Consider the following 19,840-nt stretch of genomic DNA (forward strand, 5'->3'; position numbering starts at 1 on the left):
ACCCTAGGGTCTCGCGTTTCCCCTTGGGGAGGGGGTCAAGTTTACTATAGTTTATATAAGAAAAACACATTAATGAGCATTTTTTGCTCAATTTTCATAGGAAATGAGTCAAACTTAGTTAGAATTATAAGCCTGAGATAGCATTTTAGTATCATATCCACATTGGTCCTGGCCGATCCCCTGGGGGCAGAGGGCGGGGCAAAAAAAGGGTCAAATAGGCTAAAACTTCAAAAATCTTCTAAAATTCTGGATATAGTGGAATCAAATAATTATAGATGGAAAGGTCTTAAGGTGTTTTATAAAAATTGTGAATTATATGACCTTGGGGTCTCACGTTACCCTCTGGGGAGGGGTCAAGTTTACTTTAGTTTATATAGGAAAAACATATTTGTGAACATTATTGCCCAATTTTCGTAGGAAATTAGTCAAACTTGATAAGAATTATTTGCCTAAGATATAGCATTTTAACATTCATATCCGTCCTCGAGGACCCCTTGGGGGACCAGAGGGGCAGGACCAAAAAGGGTCAAAATTATTAAAATTTCAAAATATACCTAGTTCACAGGTTTGATGGAAGCAAATACTCTTCATAGTCTAAAAAGTGAAATTTATAAATCACTGACCAACTTCAAGGACCAGCATATAGTGTTTATATGTCTTTAATTTGTTTCATTATATATTCTTACTCAGGTGACCGTTAAGGCCCATGGGCCTCTTGTTGGACCAATCGGTGAACAAGATGGCCGCCAGGCCGCCATCTTGGATTTTGATAGTTAAAGTTTGTTATGGCTATTTCTCAGATAGTACTGAAGGGATCTGTCTTAAATTTCATATGTAGGTTCCCCTAGGGACCTAGTTGTGCATATTGCATTTTGGGACCGATCGGTTAACAAGATGGCCGCCAGGCAGCCATCTTGGATTTTGTTATTCAAAGTTTGTTATCGCTATTTCTCAGAAAGTACTGAAGGGATCTGTCTTAAAATTCATATGTAGGTTCCCCTAGGGCCCTAGTTGTGCATATTGTGATTTGGGACCGATCGGTCAACAAAATTGCTGCCAGGCAGCCATCTTGGATTTTTATATTCAAAGTTTGTTATCGCTATTTCTCAGAAAGTATTGAATGGATCTTTCTCAAATTTCACATGTAGGTTTCCCTAGGGCCCTAGTTGTGAATATTGTGATTTGGGACCGATTGATCAACAAGATGGCCGCCAAGGAGTCATCTTGGATTTTGATAGTTGAAGTTTGTTACCGCTATTTCTCAAAAGGTACTGAAGCGATCTGTCTCAAATTTTATATGTAGTATGTTTGAAAAAATTTAAAAAGTAGAGAAAAGATCCATCTTTCCTTTGTCAGATATAGATCATTCTTTGGTGGGCGCCAAGATCCCTCTTGGATCTCTTGTTCTAATTGTCAGATTCTTGTGATAATTACTAACAAAAAACCAGGTGAGTGATACAGGCCCTCTGGGCCTCTTGTTCAGAAAGTACTGAAGCGATCTGTCTCAAATCTTATATGTATTAATTAATGTTTCAAACAGTTTGAGAAGCAGAGAAAAGATCCCTCTTTCCATTGTCAGACAAAGATCATTCTTTGGATCGCCAAGATTCCTCTGGGATCTCTTGTTACATTCTGCTTTTCTATATTTTTGCAGCAAATAATAACTCGTAATCGTGCTGCCTTAACCAAGAAGTATGAATCAATGCTTGAAAATGCTGGAGTTACAGCATGGGATCAGCTTTTGCCTCAAAACGGGGCATTTATAGGTAAGAATTAATTGGCATTTATTAGTTCACTCTAAACGGGACATTTATGGGTAGGAATTGGCAAAGTTCACTCAAAACAGGACCTTTACAGGTAAATATTGGCAAAGTTCCTATAAATAGTTCTTTATGCTCTTTTACATTTTATTGCAATCATGGACACCCATTATCCATATAACCTTTTTAGGTCATATGACCCGAAGGATCAGGATGACCTATAGTCATCATGCAACGTCCGTTGGCGTGCGCTGTGCATAAACTTTTCATTCAAACGACTTCTTCTCAATAACCGTAAGGCCTAAAGTACTCATATTTGGCCTGTAGCATGCTGGGATGAAGAGCTACCAAAGTTGTGAAAATGAATGACCTTGACCTGCTTTAATGGTCACTAGGGTCAAATAGGCTAAAATCTTTGAAATGACTTCTTCTCAATAACCATAAGTCCCAGAGTACTCATATTTGGCCTGTAGCATGGAGGGATGAAGGGCTACCAAAGTTGTGAAAATTAATGACCTTGACCTACTTCCAAGGTCACAGGTGTCAAATAGGCTGAAATCTTTGAACAACTTCATCTCAATAACCATAAGTCCCAGAGTACTCATATTTGGCCTGTAGCATGCTGGGATGAAGGGCAACCAAACTTGTGAAAATTAATGACCTTGACCTACTTTCAAGGTCACATGGGTCAAATAGGCTTAAAGCTTTGAACGACTTCTTCTTAATAACCGTAAGGCCTAAAGTACTCGTATTTGGCCTGTAGCATGCTGGGATGACGAGCTACCAAAGTTGAGGAAATGAATGACCTTGACCTACTTTCAAGGTCGCAGGGTCAAAAAGGTTAAATATTTCGAACAACTTCTTCTCAATAACCATTTGGCCCAGAGAATTCATATTGGCCTGTAGTATGCAGGGATAAAGGGCTACCAAAGTTGTGAAAATGAATGACCTTGACCTGCTTTCAAGGTCACAGGGGTCAAATAGGCTGAAATCTTTGAATGAATTCTTCTCAATAACCATAAGGCCCAGAGAACTCATATTTGGCTTGTAGCATGCAAGGATGAAAAGCTACCAAAGTTGAGGAAATGAATGACCTTGACCTACTTTCAAGGTCGCAGGGTCAAAAAGGTTAAATATTTCGAACAACTTCTTCTCAATAACCATTTGGCCCAGAGAATTCATATTGGCCTGTAGTATGCAGGGATAAAGGGCTACCAAAGTTGTGAAAATGAATGACCTTGACCTGCTTTCAAGGTCACAGGGGTCAAATAGGCTAAAATCTTTGAACAACTTCTCAATAACTGTAAGGCCCAGAGTACTTATATTTGGCCTGTAGCATGCTAGGATAAGAGCTACCAAAGTTATGAAAATGATGCTGGGATTGAGGGCTACCAAGTTTGTTTAAATAAATGATCTTGACCTTCATTCAAGGTCACAGGGGTCAAATAGGCTAAAATCCTTTAAACAACTTCTTGTGAATAAATAAGAGGCCTAGAGACCTGATATTAAGCCTGTGGCATATGCTGGGATGAAGGACTACCAAGTTTGTTCAAATAAATGACCTTGACCTACATTCCAGGTCACGGGGGTCGAATAGGCTAAAATCTTAAAACGACTTCTGAAAAGAACCAGAAGGCCCAGGGTACTGATATTGGGCCTGTGACATGTTGGGATGCAGGGCTACCAAGTTTGTTCAAATGAATGACCTTAACTTTCATTCAAGGTCACAGGGGTCAAGAAGGCTAAAATCTTCTGAATAACTAAGAGGCCTAGAGACCTGATATTAGGCCTGTGGCATGCTGGGATGAAGGGCTACCAAGTTTGTTTAAATAAATGACCTTGACCTTCATTCAAGGTCACGGGGGTCAAAAAGGCTAAAATCTTTACACGACTTCTTCTCAAGAACCAGACAGCCCAGGGTACTGATATCGGGCCCGTAGGATGCTTTGATGAACGGCTATCAAGTTTGTTCAAATAAATGACCTCTATCTTCATTCAAGGTCACAGGGCCAAATAGGCTATAATCATTTAAACAACATATTATGAATAATGTAGAAGTTTAGAGACCCGATATTAAGCCTGTGGCATGCTGGAATGATGGGCTACCAAGTTTGTTCAAATGAATGACCTTGATCTTCATTCAAGGTCACAGGGATCAAATAGGCTAAAATCTTTAAACGACTTCTTCTCAAGAACCAGAAGGCCCAGGGTACTGATATTTGGCCTGTAGGATGCTGGGATTAAGGGCTACCAAGTTTGCTCAAATAAATGACCTTGACCTTCATTCAAGGTCATAGGGGTCAAATAGGCTAAAATCTTATAAAAAACTTCTTCTGAATAACTAAGAGGCCTAGAGACCTGATATTAGCCCTGTGGCATGCTGGGATGAAGGGCTAACAAGTTTGTTTAAATAAATGACCTTGACCTTCATTCAAGGTCACGGGGGTCAAAAAGGCTGAAATCTTTACACGACTTCTTCTCAAGAACCAGACAGCCCAGGGTACTGATATTGGGCCCGTAGGATGCTTTGATGAATGGCTATCAAGTTTGTTCAAATAAATGACCTCTATCTTCATTCAAGGTCACAGGGCCAAATAGGCTATAATCAATTAAACAACATGTTATGAATAATGTAGAAGTTTAGAGACTCAATATTAAGCCTGTGGCATGCTGGAATGAAGGGCTACCAAGTTTGTTCAAATGAATAACCTTGATCTTCTTTCAAGGTCAAAGGGATCAAATAGGCTAAAATCTTTAAATAACTTCTTCTCAAGAACCAGAAGGCCCAGGGTACAGATATTGGGCATGTAGCATGCTGGGATGAAGGGCTACCAATTTTGTTCAAATGAAGGACATTGACCTTCATACAAGGTCACAGGGGTCAAATACGCTAAAAACTTAAAATGACTTCTTATCAAGAACCAGAAGGCCCAGGGAACTGATATTGGGCATGTAGCATGCTGGAATGAAGGGCTACCAAGTTGTTCAAATGAAGGACCTTGACCTTCATTCAAGGTCACAGGGGTCAAATAGGCTAAAACCTTAAAATGACTTCTTCTCAAGAACTAAATGGCCCAGGATACTCATATTGGGCCTGCAGCATGCTGGGATGAAGGGCTACCAATTTTGTTCAAATGAATGACCTTGACCTTCAATCAAGGTCACAGGGGTCAAATAGGCTAAAATCTTTAAATGACTATGTTGTATTGCACTAATAGTCAGGTGACTGTTAAGGCACATGGGCCTCTTGTATTTTATATTGATCTGAAATCCAAGATGGCCACCACTCCTGCCATCTTAAAAATATATATTTTGAACTTATTCTCAAGTTCTACCAGTGCGATTTTGCTGGAACTTGTCTGAATAATTATAAGGATACTGACGTTGTCCCACAAAGTTTTGTTATTTGTCGGGTTGACCAAAAATCCAAGATGGCCACCATCTTGAAAACACATTTTGAACTTCTACTAAAGTTCTACCCATGCAGTTTACATGGACATGACCAAGTCCTTAGTTTTAGTCACTGGGCTGCCGAAGGGCCAGTGAGCTTATGTCATGGCGCGGCGTCCGTCGTCCGTCGTCCGTCCGTCCGTCCGTCCGTCCGTCCGTCCGTCTGTCCGTCAACATTTCCTTTAAATCGCTACTAGTCATAGAGTTCTGCATGGATTGTAACCAAATTTGGCCACAAGCATCCTTGGGGGAGGGGGAACAGAACTTGTATAAATTTTGGCTCTGACCCCCCGGGGGCAGGAGGGGCGGGGCCCAATAGGAGAAATAGAGGTAAATCCTATAAATCGCTACTAGTCATAGAGTTCTGAATGGAATGTAACCAAATTTGGCCACAAACATCCTTGGGGGAGGGGGAACAGAACTTGTATAAATTTTGGCTCTGACCCCCCGGGGGCAGGAGGGGCGGGGCCCAATAGGAGAAATAGAGGTAAATCCTATAAATCGCTACTTGTCCTAGAGTTCTGCATGGATTGTAACCAAATTTGGCCACAAACATCCTTGGGGGAGGGGGAACAGAACTTGTATAAATTTTGGCTCTGATCCCCCAGGGGCAGGAGGGGCGGGGCCCAATAGGGGAAATAGAGGTAAAACCTTTAAATCGCTACTTGTCATAGAGTTCTGAATGGAATGTAACCAAATTTGGCCACAAACATCCTTGGGGGAAGGGGAACAGAACTTGTATAAATTTTGGCTCTGGTCCTCCGGGGGCAGGAGGGGCGGGGCCCAATAGGGGAAATAGAGGTAAATCCTTTAAATCGCTACTAGTCATAGAGTTTTGAATGGAATGTAACCAAATTTGGCCACAAACATCCTTGGGGGAAGGGGAACAGAACTTGTATAAATTTTGGCTCTGACCCCCCGGGGGCAGGAGGGGCGGGGCCCAATAGGAGAAATAGAGGTAAATCCTTTAAATCGCTACTAGTCATAGAGTTCTACATGAATTGTAACCAAATTTGACCACAAACATCCTTGGGGAAAGGGGAACAGAACTTGTATAAATTTTGGCTCTGACCCCCTGGGGGGCAGGAGGGGTGGGGCCCAATAGGGGAAATAGAGATAAATCCTTTAAATCGCTACTAGTCATAGAGTTCTACATGGATTGTAATCAAATTTGGCCACAAACATCCTTGGGGGAAGGGGAACAGAACTTTTATAAATTTTGGCTCTGGCCCCCCGGGGGCAGGATGGGTGGGGCCCAATATATATATAGGGGAAATAGAGTTAAATCCTTTAAATCGCTACCAGTCATAGAGTTCTGGATGGATTGTAACCAAATTTGGCCATAAACATCATTGAGGGAAGGGGAACAGAACATGTATAAATTTTGGCTCTGACACCCCGTGGGCAGGAGGGGCGGGGCCCAATAGGGGAAATAGAGGTAAATCCTTTAAATCGCTATTAGTCATAGAGTTCTGGATGGATTGTAACCAAATTTGGCCACAAACATCCTTGGGGGAAGGGGAACAGAACATGTATAAATTTTGGCTCTGACACCCCGTGGGCAGGAGGGTCGGGGGCCCAATAGGGGAAATAGAGGTAAATCCTTTAAATCACTACTAGTCATAGAGTTCTGCAGTGATTGGAACCAAATTTGGCCACAAACATACTTGGGGGAAGGGAAACAGAACTTGTATAAATTTTGGCTCTGGCCCCCCGGGGGCTGGAGGGGCGGGGCCCAATAGGGGAAATAGAGGTAAATCCTTTAAATCGCTACTAGTCACAGAGTTCCGCATGGAATGTAACCAAATTTGGCCAGAAACATCCTTGGGAGAATAAGAACTGAGTTTGTATAAATTTTGGCTCTGGTCCCGGGGGGCAGGAGGGGCGAGGCCCAATAGGGGAAATAGAAGGTAAATTCTTTAAATCGCTACTAGTCATAGAGTTCTGTATGGATTGTAACCAAATTTGGCCACAAACATCCTTGGGGGAAGGGGAACAGAACTTGTATAAGTTTTGGCTCTGGCCCCCCAGGGGCCAGGAGGGTGGGGCCCAATAGGGGAAAATAGAGGTAAATGCTATAAATCGCTACTTGTCCTAGAGTTTTGCTTGGATTGTGACCAAATTTGGCCACAAACATCCTTGGGGGAAGGGGAACAGAACTTGTATAAATTTTGGCTCTGACCCCCTCGGGGCAGGAGGGGTGGGGCCTGATAGGGGATTTAGAGGTTAATATTAAAATTCCTTCAGAAAAGAAACAATGAACCTGTATTCAGAACATTACTTGGCATTACAAACCAGGTGAGCGATACAGGCCCTCTGGGCCTCTTGTTATTTTTTAACCATGACACTATATCTAATTAATTTCTTATACAGCTATTGCCAAGGTAGTCAGATGACCGTTAAGGCCCATGGGCCTCTTGTTAGAAAATATAGCTTTATTGTTTGAATACCAATCCAAAGGATTTAGTCTTATTTCAGTCTGTAAGTTGCACAGATTCATTGTTCTTGTAGAAATTATTTACACTGTTTGTGTGTTAATTTTTGTAGGTTCGTTACCAAGATATGTGAGGGTGAATTTGCTAAAGACATCAGTGCCCAATGTGACAAGTTGTCTGGAATCTGAGGGTTGGGAGCAAGTGGTTACTCCTACTGCAGATGCTGAGGAGTAAGTGTTAACATGATGCAAAACATCCATATTATCAAATTGTCTAGACTTGACTTTGAACTTTTCATCATTATAATGATTTACATGTGTCTAAATCCACCCACATCATTGTAGACAACAAAAACAATGTTTGTTACACAACGAATTTCCGGCATGTTGTTTTTTGCTCAGGCTTTTTAGGTCATCTGACCCATAGGGTCAGGATGACCTATAGTCATCATGCACCATCCGTCGTCGTCCGCTGTGCATAAACTTTTCATTCAAACAACTTCTTCTCAATAACCGTAAGGCCTAAAGTGCTCATATTTGGCCTAAAGCATACTGGGATGAAGGGCTATCAAAGTTGTGAAAATAAATGACCTTGACCTACTTTCAAGGTCACAGGGGTCAAATAAGCTAAAATCTTTGAACGACTTCTTCTAACTAACCAAAAGGTCCAGGGTACTCATATTTGGCCTGTAGCATGCTGGGATGAAGGGCTACAAAAGTTGTGAAAATTAATGACCTTGACGTACTGTCAAGGTCAACGGGGGTCAAATAGGCTAAAATCTTTGAACGACTTCTTCTAACTAACCAAAAGGTCCAGGGTACTCATATTTGGCGTGTTGCATGCTGGGATGAAGGGCTACCAAAGTTGTGAAAATAAAAAACCTTGACCTACTTTCAATGTCACAGGGGTCAAATAGGCTAAAATCTTTGAACTACTTCTTCTAACTAACCAAAAGGTTCAGGGTACTCATATTTGGCCTGTAGCATGCTGGGATGAAGGGCTACCAAAGTTGTGAAAAGAAATGACCTTGACCTACTTTCAAGGTCACAGGGGTCAAATAGGCTAAAATCTTTGAACGACTTCTTCTAACTAAACAAAAGGTCCAGGGTACTCATATTTGGCCTGTAGCATGCTGGGATGAAGGGCTACCAAATTTGTGAATATGAATGACCTTGACCTATTTTCAAGGTCATAGGAGTCAAATAGACTAAAATCTTTGAATGACTTTTTGTTAACTAACCCAAAAGTCCAGGATACTAATATTTTGCTGGTGGCATGCTGGGATGAAGGGTTAACATAGTTATTAAAATGAATGACCTTGACCTTCTTTCAAGGTCACAGGGGTCAATTAAGCTAAAATCTTTTAACTACACCTTTTAATTAGCCGAAATGTCCAGGGTATTCATATTTAGTCAATAGCACGAGAGTCAAATATTCCAAAATCTTGAATTTTGAACTTCTCAAGTTCTACCAGTGTATGGTTAAGCTGAAACCTGCATGAAATGATCCTGACATGGTCCCGACCAAGTGTTGTTATATTTTATGTCGATCCAAAATCCAAGATGGCTGCCACAGATGATCCAAGATGGCTGCCACAGATGCCATCTTGAAAACACATTTGAACTTCTTCTCAAGTTCTACCAGTGCAATTTAACTGAAACTTGAAACATGAAATGCAGCTGATATGATCTTGTCAAAGTGTTGTTATATCTCTGGTTGATCCCAGATTGAAGATGGCTACCATGACACCATATCTAATTATTTTCCTATACAGCTATTGCCAAGATAGTAAGATGACCGTTAAGGCCCTTGGGCCTCTTGTTATTTCATCCACTTTTTTAGCCCACCATCAACAGATGGTGGGCTATTCAAATCGCTTTTTGTCTGTGGTCCGTCGTCCGTCCTTCCGTCCGTTAACAATTAATTCTTGTTACCGCTATTTCTCAGAAAGTACTGAAGGGATGTTACTCAAATTTTATATGGAGGTTCCCCTAGGGCCCTAGTTGTGCATATTGTATTTTTGGGACCAATCGGTCAACAAAATGGCCGCCAGGCAGCCATCTTGGATTTTGATAGTTAAAGTTTGTTACCGCTATTTCTCAGAATGTATTGAAGGGATCTTTCTCAAATTTCACATGTAAGTTCCCCTAGGGGCCTAGTTGTGCATATTGCATTTTGAGACCAATCGGTTAACAAGATGGCCGACAGGCCGCCATCTTGGATTTTGATAGTCTAAAGTTTGTTACCGCTATTTCTCAGAAAGTACCGAAAGAATTCTTCTCAAATTGCATGTGCAGGTTCCCCTAGGGGCTTAGTTGTGCATATTGCATTTTGGGACTGATTGATGAACAAGATGGCCGACAGGCCGCCATCTTGGATTTTGATAGTTGAATTTTATTACTGCTATTAGCCCACCCTCTGAATTGCCCTGCGTCCGTGGTCCGTGGTCCGTCGTCCATCGTCCGTCGTCCGTCCGTAAACAATGCTTGTTATCACTATTTCTTAAAAACTGCTGCAGTGATTTTGTTCAAACTTCACATGGAGGGTCCCCTTGGTCCATATTTGTGCCATACAGATTTTGAGGCTGATCGGAAAAACAAGATGGCTGCCAGGCAGCCATCTTTGATTTTGGCAGTTGAAGTTTGTTATCAATATTTCTTGAGAACTACTGAAGGGATTTTGTTCAAACTTCACATGGAGGTTACCCTTGGTCCCTAGTTGTGCCATACAGATTTTGAGGCTGATCGGAAAAACAAGATGGCCGCCAGGCAGCCATCTTTGATTTTGGCAGTTGAAGTTTGTTATCGATATTTCTTGAGAACTACTGAAGGGATTTTGTTAAAACTTCACATGGAGGTTACCCTTGGTCCCTAGTTGTGCCATACAGATTTTGAGGCTGATCGGTGCCATACATATTTTGAAGCTGATCGGAAAAACAAGATGGCCGCCAGGCAGCCATCTTTGATCTTGGCAGTTGAAGTTTGTTATCGATATTTCTTGAGAACTACTGAAGGGATTTTGTTCAAACTTCACATGGAGGTTACCCTTGGTCTCTATTTGTGCCATATAGATTTTGAGGCCGATAGGAAAAACAAGATGGCCGCCAGGCGGCCATCTTGGATGTTGATAGTTAAGGTTTGATATCCCCATTTCTCAAAAAGTGCTGAAGGGATCTTTCTCAAATTTAAAATGTCGGTTCCCCTAGGGCCCTTGTTGTGCATATTGCATTTTTGGACCAATCGGTGAACAAGATGGCCGCCAGGCCGCCATTTTGGATTTCGATAGTTAAAGTTTGTTATGGCTATTTCTCAGATAGTACTGAAGGGATCTCTCTCAAATTTCATATGTAGGTTCCCCTAGGGACCTAGTTGTGCATATTGCATTTTGGGACCAATCGGTTAACAAGATGGCCGCCAGGCAGCCATCTTGGATTTTGTTATTCAAAGTTCGTTATCGCTATTTCTCAGAAAGTACTGAAGGGATCTGTCTCAAAATTCATATGTAAGTTCCCCTAGGGCCCTAGTTGTGCATATTGTGATTTGGGACCGATCGGTCAACAAAATTGCTGCCTGGCAGCCATCTTGGATTTTTAGCCCACCATCATCAGATGGTGGGCTATTTAAATCGCCTTTCATCTGTCGTCCGTCGTCCGTCCGTTAACAATTCTTGTTACCGCTATTTCTCAGAAATTACTGAAGTGATCTTTCTCACATTTCATATGTAGGTTCCCCTAGGACCCTAGTTGTGCATATTGCATTTTGGGACCGATCGGTCAACAAGATGGCCGACAGTCGGCCATCTTGGATTTTGATAGTTGAAGTTTGTTACCGCTATTTCTCAAAAAGTGCAGAAGGGATCTTTCTCAAATTTCATATACAGGTTCCCCTAGTACCCTAGTTGTACATATTGCATTTTGGGACCGATCGGTCAACAAGATGGTCGACAGTCGGCCATCTTGGATTTTGATAGTTGAAGTTTGTTACCGCTATTTCTTAAAAAGTACTGAAGGGATCTGTCTCAAATTGCATGTGCAGGTTCCCCTAGGTCCCTGGTTATGTATATTGCATTTTGGGACCGATTGATGAACAAGATGGCCCACAGGCCGCCATCTTGGATTTTGATAGTTAAAGCTTGTTACCATTATTTCTAAGAAAGTACTCAAGGGATGTATATCAAATTGCATGTGCAGGTTTCCATTGGGGTCCAGTTGTGCATATTGCATTTTCGGACTGATCGGTGAACAAGATGGCCGACAGGACGCCATCTTGGATTTTGATAGTTGAAGCTTGTTACCACTATTTCTTAGAAAGTGCAGAAAGGATCTGTCTCAAATTTCATGTGCAGGTTCCCCTAGGTCCCTGGTTATGCATATTGCATTTTGGTATCGATCGGTGAACAAGATGGCCGACAGGACGCCATCTTGGATTTTGACAATTGAAGTTTTTTTCCGCTATGTCTAAGAGTGTACTGAAGGGATCTGTCTCAAATTGTATGTGCAGGTTCTTTTAGGGGTCTAGTTGTGCATTTTGCATTTTAGGACCGATCGGTGAACAAGATGGCCGACAGGTAGCCATCTTGGATTTTGATAATTGAAGTTCGTTACTGTTATATATCTCAGAAAGTAGTCAAAGGATCTTTCTCAAATTTCATGTGTAGTAATATGTAGTAAAAGCTTGAAAAGCAGAGAAAAGATCCCTCTTTCCTTTGTCAGACAAAGATCGTTCTTAGGTGGGTGCCAAGATCCCTCTGGGATCTCTTGTTAAACTGAAGGATTCCAGAGCTTACTAACTATTGGTCTAATCCTCACAAACTTAGCAGACATAGGTATTCTTATCATTATGGGATTGGAATTCCAAGATGGTGCCAGCACCTACATTTATATATGTTACATCTATAATGGTTCACAGTCAATTCAATTCAATTTGTTTATTATCTTAGGCCACTTTGCCTATCAGTTATAGTCGATACTCTAAATAAGAAAAAACATTTGAAAAAATTATGCTACCTTGCTTCAAGAGTATCACAAATATTAGTACATCTGTTATTACATTTGCATTTTCTGTATCAAATTTTCAGAACCATCTTAATTTCATATAAAATCATGTAAATTTTGTCTATGGAACTCACTGTCAAAATGCTATAACTTGTCACAAAGGTTTCAAAGGTTATACAAAATTAACCTTATCTTCATGCCTTTGATATTTTGATTTTTAGCAGTTAAAGGGTAAAGATGAAAATAAATTGCTAGTTTTTCATGACTCTTGATAATTAATCTCATGATGCACAGATTCCGAGATACAGTAGAGAGACTGGAGGAGCATCAATTTCTACAGGATCCACATCTCTTCGATCTCCTTGTCTTCCCTCCTCGTACTGATTTCCATGACAATCACCTGCTTACCTCTGGGAAGATTATATTGCAGGATAAGGTGAACAACTTTGATTTGTAATATGAAACCTTGTCTCTGGGTACGAAAGGGTGCCTATGTGTCCTAGTGGAGCAGTGGCTCAGAAAATCACTCTGGCACAATTTCCTATACTTTTTGTGTAGGTTTCCAATTTATGCGTATACATGCATTTATATATCATTTTTGTGTCTGCATCGTCATCGGTGTGAGATCTCAGATGAGTTTGATAATGGTCAAAATCCGACAATATTTGCAAGAGTTATGGGACTTTAAAGTCGTCAAAACAGATAAATCCATGGTTTCCGCTCGATGACTTAAATATTTATTGTCCATTTTCAACAAAATTTCAGAAATTGCTTTATATTAATGAGATCTTGGATGAGTTGGATAATGGTCAAAATCCGTCAATATTTGCAAGAGTTACGGGACTTAAAATTTGTCAAAACAGATAAATCCATGTATTCTGCTCAATAACTTTATTATTTATTGTCCGATTTCAACAAAATTTGGTGTATTGCTTTATATCAATGAGATCTAAAATGGGTTTGATACTGGTCAAAATCCATCAATATTTGCAAGAGTTACGGGATTTGATAACTTCACCTAATTATTAACAATATTTTCAACTGTTAATAACTATTTTTTGTGATGCTGAGCAGGCGACACATCCACTTCTGTGGAATTCTTGTTGTCCAAAACAAGCATAACTACCATTCTTAATATCTACTGTACCGCTCACAAGACGTCAAGTTCACAATTTGTAGCAGTATAAATTCTTCAGAAAGACTATATATATACATGTATACATGTATGTAAAAAAAAAATTATGTCTCACTGAGAATTTGATATTTTATACGGCTCAGTTTTATTGCCAATTGCCAAGTAAGTAAGAGAAATAAAACAAGTACAATAAAATGCATACAATTGATAATGGTTTGCATAATCATTACGTTGCTCCATTAGCTGTAATAGGCACCAATTATAGCTCTAAAGATGACACCATTTTTGCCTAAAATTGTTTTGAGCAACAATATTGCAGCTATGAATAACCCAACTCCTATAATCATAACCTTTATGATCTTCAACACTTTATTCAATCCTTCTCATACTTCAAGCAGTGTATTGTATCAAATTAATTTTGTAAGCAAAGATAAAATTTTAAATACTGCACTGTGACATTGAAACTAGTTGAAATTTCTCATTTAATCATGTTCTTGGTAAATTATTCAAAGAAAAAATAATGAGGGCCATGCAAATTGATAATTGAAAAAAAAGGCTAAAATAAGTACAATAAAAAACTGTTATTCACAGAACAATTAATTGATGATTTCCTTCAGGCCAGTTGTTTCCCTGCCCATGTCCTTTCACCACCAGAGGGCTCCAGTATTTTGGATTGCTGTGCTGCCCCTGGCAACAAAACTAGCCATGTTGCCAGCCTGATTAATAACAATGGGTAAGATTCCTCTTTAAAAGCCCACCCTTTTGTAGATAAATTTCAATACACATTTGCAGCATTGAATTAATAATTTACCAACTTAGTTTAATATATTCACCATAAAGGAAACATTTTGACCTCTCCTTTTCGCTAGCAATAGATTTTTTTTTTACTTTCTCACAATAGTGAAGGTTTCTGATTTATCTCCCCTTCATTCTCCTAACAAAGATGAGAGGTTGATCTCAACAGAAGTTTCTCTCCCCTTGGTTCTCTCAATAGAAGTTTCTGATTTATCTCCTCTCAATTCTCTCAACAAAAATTTCTGATTTATCTCCTCTTAATTCTCTCAACATAAGTTTCTGATTTATCTCCCCTTATTTCTCTCAACAAAAATTTCTGATTTATCTTGCCTTAATTCTCTCAACAGAAGTTTCTGATTTATCTCCGCTTAATTATCTCAACAAAAGTTTCAGATTTATCTCTGCTTAATTCTCTCAACAAAAATTTCTGATTTATCTCCTCTTAATTCTCTCAACATAATTTCTCTCTCAACAAAAATTTCTGATTTATCTCCCTTTATTCTGTCAACAAAAGTTTCTGATTTATCTCCCCTTAATTCTCTCAACAAAAGTTTCTGATTTATCTCCCCTTTATTCTCTCAACATAACATTCGGATTTATCTCCCTGTAATTCTCTCAACAAAAGTTTCTGATTTATCTCCCCTTAATTCTCTCAACAAAAGTTTCTGATTTATCTCCCCTTTATAGCCCGAGATACTCTGGCCCTGACACCAGACTTAGACATTGTGACAGATAGATGTCTGGTTTAGGGCCAGAGCGCAGTCCTATATCAAAACGTGGAATAAGCCGACACCGTTTGGTATATTGGGCCAGGTCATCTCTGATTCAGACTGACCACCGAGAAGCACCACTAACCTTTGTCTATTCAACAAATGAATATTATATCTACCCAAATATAGCAATCCGTCGAGATTAAAGGTGATTTGCATACTACAAGAAAATGGTGACGACGACGAGGGAAATTTAAATTTGCAGAAAAGAAACTACTGTGTTGACACGATAGAACGGCTAAGAGTAGGTAAATTATTCATTTGTTGAAAAGACCAAGGTAAGTGGCGATTCTAGGTGGTAATATTTTGTAAGTAGTCTGAATCGGAGATGACCTGGCCCGACACCGTTCCCGATACCAAATGGTTTTGGCTTATTCCATGTTTTGATATAGGACTGCGCTCTGGCCCTAAACCAGATATCTATCTGTCATAATGTCTAAGTCTGGTGTCAGGGCCAGAGTATCTCGGGCTACTGATGTAAGTACTCTGATTTTCTTAGTTAATGTTGTCCTTCTTCACACCACTTTTTAAGTCAATTTTTTTAGCCCACCATCATCAGATGGTGGGCAATTCAAATCGCTTTTTGTCTGTGGTCCGTGGTCCGTGCTTCAGTCTGTGCATCCTTCTGTCCGTTAACATTTCTTGTTACCGCTATTTCTCAGAAAGTTTTAAAGGTATCTTCCTCAAATTTTATATGTAGGTTCCCCTAGGGCCCTAGTTGTTTATAATGCATTTTTGGACCAATTGGTAAAAAAAAATTGCCGACAGGTAGCCATCTTGGATTTTAATAAGTGAAGTTTCTTATATATCTCAGAAAGTACTGAAAGGATTTTTCTCAAATTTCATAATGAGTAATATGTAGTAAAAGTTTGAAAAGCAGAGAAAAGATCCCTCTTTCCATTGTCAGACGTAGATCATTCTTAGGTGGGTGCCAAGATCCCTCTGGGATCTCTTGTTATGAACCCTAATTAACTTTCAAAGAATTGTCAGACCAGTGTCTCCATTTCTCTACAAAAGTGTTTGGTTATCTCCCTTTATTTCTCCAAAACAGAACTGTGTTTGCATTTGACAAAGATGGACGACGAATTGCTACTCTTCAGGGATTGATGAGGAAGTTAGGCGTAACATGTGTGAGACCAGACTGTCAGGATTTTCTCAAAGTTGATCCATACAGTGACCAATTCATGAATGTAGAGTATATACTGGTGGACCCATCCTGTAGTGGCTCAGGTAAATATGGGGTCAGTTTTAATGCTGTGAATATAACTGTGATCAAGGTTTCTTACAGCAGGAAATTTACTGCCTTGTTGTCTCGGTGAGGTTGAGTCCATCATGTAGTAGCTGTGGCCCCAGTAACATGAAACAGTCTTACGATTGCATAGCCAATCAAAAATGACATCACTTTTTGGAACATCATCTTTGATACGCTAAGTCTAAAATTAAGACTGTTTTGGACTTAAGTTTATTTCATGATCCTGAGGCCAGATTGGGTCAGACAAACAATTAGCAAAAGATGATTGCCATGTTTCTGTTGCTATTATCAAGGATTCTTGATTAATACCGGGAAAATGTTTGACTTGTTTACTACCTGGCAGTCTGACCATGGGGCCATATCTGGGATCTTCTCTATGTAATGTTAATACTTGTGTTGGTCATTATTAACCATAAGAAAGAGTGTATGTTTGTTAAAAAGACCATATTTTTGTCTTTGTTCACTTTGTAAAATGATTAATTGTTTGATGTACATGAATGGATTCGTTTTTGCAGGAATTGTAAGCAGAATGAATGAAGCAGTAGATGACCAGTCATCATCCTCATCCAAAAGACTAAACACACTGTCAAATTTCCAGGTAAAGAACTTTGCCATAATACCTTTTTGTGGTAAAAATCATGATTCATTTTGTAACTATAAATAAAATATAAACTTTGTTTATTTTACATGAATTGCAAAACAAGTTGTACAACTTGTATAAATCACTTTTGATGACCCGGTTGAAAGTGTGTGAGGGGTCTTAGAGTGGAAGGAAACCGGAGTGCATGATCGGGCCAGTGACCCCCTGACCTTTTCAGGTCCGTGCCGGGGATTGAACCCCGGTCGGCTAGGTGAAAGGCCAGTGGCTTAACCACTATACAATAACTATAAATGATCTATTGTAATTAAGTGTCTCAAATCTGCTTGCAAGACTCCTTTCATTTATCATATATCTGTCAACATTGTATGCAAAATTGATGCTAAATTTAGTTCTGTTTGAAATGATCAGAATGAATATTATAGACAGCTTGGTAGATCCTCATTTGAACACAATATTAACACTCATTATATCAATATCTTGCAGGTGATCATGTTGAAACATGCTATGAAATTTCCAAACCTGAAACGTTTAGTTTATTCAACTTGTTCTATCCATATGGAAGAAAACGAGGAGGTTATCAAAGAGCTAGAAACTATTGTGGAGGGAAAGTTTAAAGTGATCAAAGCCTTTCCTGATTGGCCAAATCGAGGTCTCCAAGGTTACGATAGCTCGGAGTGCTTCCTGCGAATGTCACCAGAACATTCCCTATGCAATGGATTTTTTGTGGCATGTTTTGAAAGAATCGAAATGGATTCAGATTCAGACACACAAACACTGGTAAAAAAGAAAAAGAAAGATAGATATGAGGAGACAAGGGAAACGGTGCCAAATGAAGAAACTGTTAAATTGTCAAAGAAAGTGAAATCAAAGAAAAAGTGTAAAGCAAGTACAGATAGTTTAACGGAAGAAGTTGTGAAAAAATGGAAACTTGAAGAAAACGAACCAAACAATAAAAATAAGAAACATAAACACAAATCAAAACTTCAGGAGCAGCAGAATGGTGATGAAAGTGAATCAGAGACCAAAAGAAAGAAGCATAAACGCAAATCTAAAACTTGTGAGGAGGAAGATGGTGATGAAAGTGCATCAGAGACCAAAAGAAAGAAGCATAAACACAAGTCTAAAACTTGTGAGGAGGAAGATGGTGATGAAAGTGAATCAGAGACCAAAAGAAAGAAGTATAAACACAAGTCTAAAACTTGTGAGGAGGAAGATGGTGATGAAAGTGCATCAGAGACCAAAAGAAAGAAGCATAAACACAGGTCTAAAACTTGTGAGGAGGAAGATGGTGATGAAAGTGAATCAGAGACCAAAAGAAAGAAGTATAAACACAAGTCTAAAACTTGTGAGGAGGAAGATGGTGATGAAAGTGCATTAGAGACCAAAAGAAAGAAGCATAAACACAGGTCTAAAACTTGTGAGGAGGAAGATGGTGATGAAAGTGCATCAGAGACCAAAAGAAGAAAGAAGCATAAACACAAGAAAAATAGTTGTGACTGTTAATAGGCAATGCATGTGTTGTTTATACACAAAATATAGACATTAAAATCCAGTATAAATAATGAATCACACATTGTTGCTTATTTTGCATAATAACAAAGTTATTATGCCTCTTTGTTACAAAACGATTTAATGACTACTTCTCCTAATCTACTGGAGGGATTTCAGTGACACTTGATGGCAATTATCCTTAGATATGCATACTAGTACACAAGATACCCCCACCTTGTTCAGCCCCTTTGTTCCAAAACGATTACTGTAATCCAACTTTCTTTTATGTGCTTTTTACTTTCAAAATTTGTAAAAGTTTATCGCCTTAAATTGATATGTATACACCATTCAATTTTTAAATCTGCAAATATTAATCTTCGCGAACTTGTTTTGAAATAGACATGGCCCTCAAGGGTTCTGGTTTAATGTCACTGTAACTTAAATTTCACTTCACATCCACTTTTAATGTATTATCTTAAAGATATGCTACACCGCAGACAAATGGTATTTTTTCACTATCAAAAACAGGAGCCAACGATTTAGTATTTTTCTTCAGTTACAAAACCGTTTTTGAAAAGTTTGGGCTTCTAATTTTACTTAGAAAGTTAAAAAATATAATAAAAATATTAATTGCATCTCGAAAAAATTCTGTGGCACTATATTCTATATGGATTGAAGTATTTATTGCGCATGCACCAAAGGCAAAATAAATTATTTTATATTATTTTTTGTGTTAATTAGACATATATAACATGATTAAACACCAATTATTGTTCAAATGATGAATATTATTTATGCTCTGTCGGCAGTGGAGCATCTTTAAGATGAGCTTATTTTTAAGATTAGCACACATTTATTCTGATGTTTTAGTGCTGTCCCTATCTTAGATACATGGGAAATCAGGATTGTTTTCGCTTATATGATTGAACTGGTTGGACCTAGTTGTTCATTTTGAATTAATGACAAACCTGAATTTTTTCAGAAAGCCTTGACAAAGCCCTCATAGGCCTGTATCAATATCTGCAGGTCTGTCAGGATTTAAACTTTAAATATACTAATATACAAACGGTCCAACCAGTCCAACCATGTAAATGAAAATGACCCCGGCATACATTTGCTTCTGTACTGGATCAATAGTCATTAGATTTTCTCCAGAAC

The 19,840-nt window shown here is 39.1% G+C and overlaps 1 protein-coding gene across 3 annotated transcripts in view; it reads left to right on the forward strand.

Annotated features, from left to right (window-relative positions):
* LOC138316406 (28S rRNA (cytosine-C(5))-methyltransferase-like) overlaps positions 1-18,757 on the forward strand; it is a 41,708-nt gene extending 22,951 nt beyond the window's left edge. For all 3 annotated transcript variants that reach the window (XM_069258105.1, XM_069258119.1, XM_069258111.1), the window contains exons 3-9: positions 1,655-1,766; positions 7,758-7,875; positions 12,933-13,074; positions 14,391-14,506; positions 16,390-16,568; positions 17,106-17,188; positions 17,675-18,757. In XM_069258105.1, coding sequence (XP_069114206.1) covers positions 1,655-1,766; positions 7,758-7,875; positions 12,933-13,074; positions 14,391-14,506; positions 16,390-16,568; positions 17,106-17,188; positions 17,675-18,694 — 1,770 coding nt within the window. In that variant the 3' untranslated portion in view covers positions 18,695-18,757. The remainder of the gene's footprint in view (positions 1-1,654; positions 1,767-7,757; positions 7,876-12,932; positions 13,075-14,390; positions 14,507-16,389; positions 16,569-17,105; positions 17,189-17,674) is intronic.
* Positions 18,758-19,840: the final 1,083 nt, after the last annotated feature.

The sequence above is a fragment of the Argopecten irradians genome, chromosome 1 (assembly GCF_041381155.1).
Source record: "Argopecten irradians isolate NY chromosome 1, Ai_NY, whole genome shotgun sequence".
NCBI classification, from domain to species: domain Eukaryota; kingdom Metazoa; phylum Mollusca; class Bivalvia; order Pectinida; family Pectinidae; genus Argopecten; species Argopecten irradians.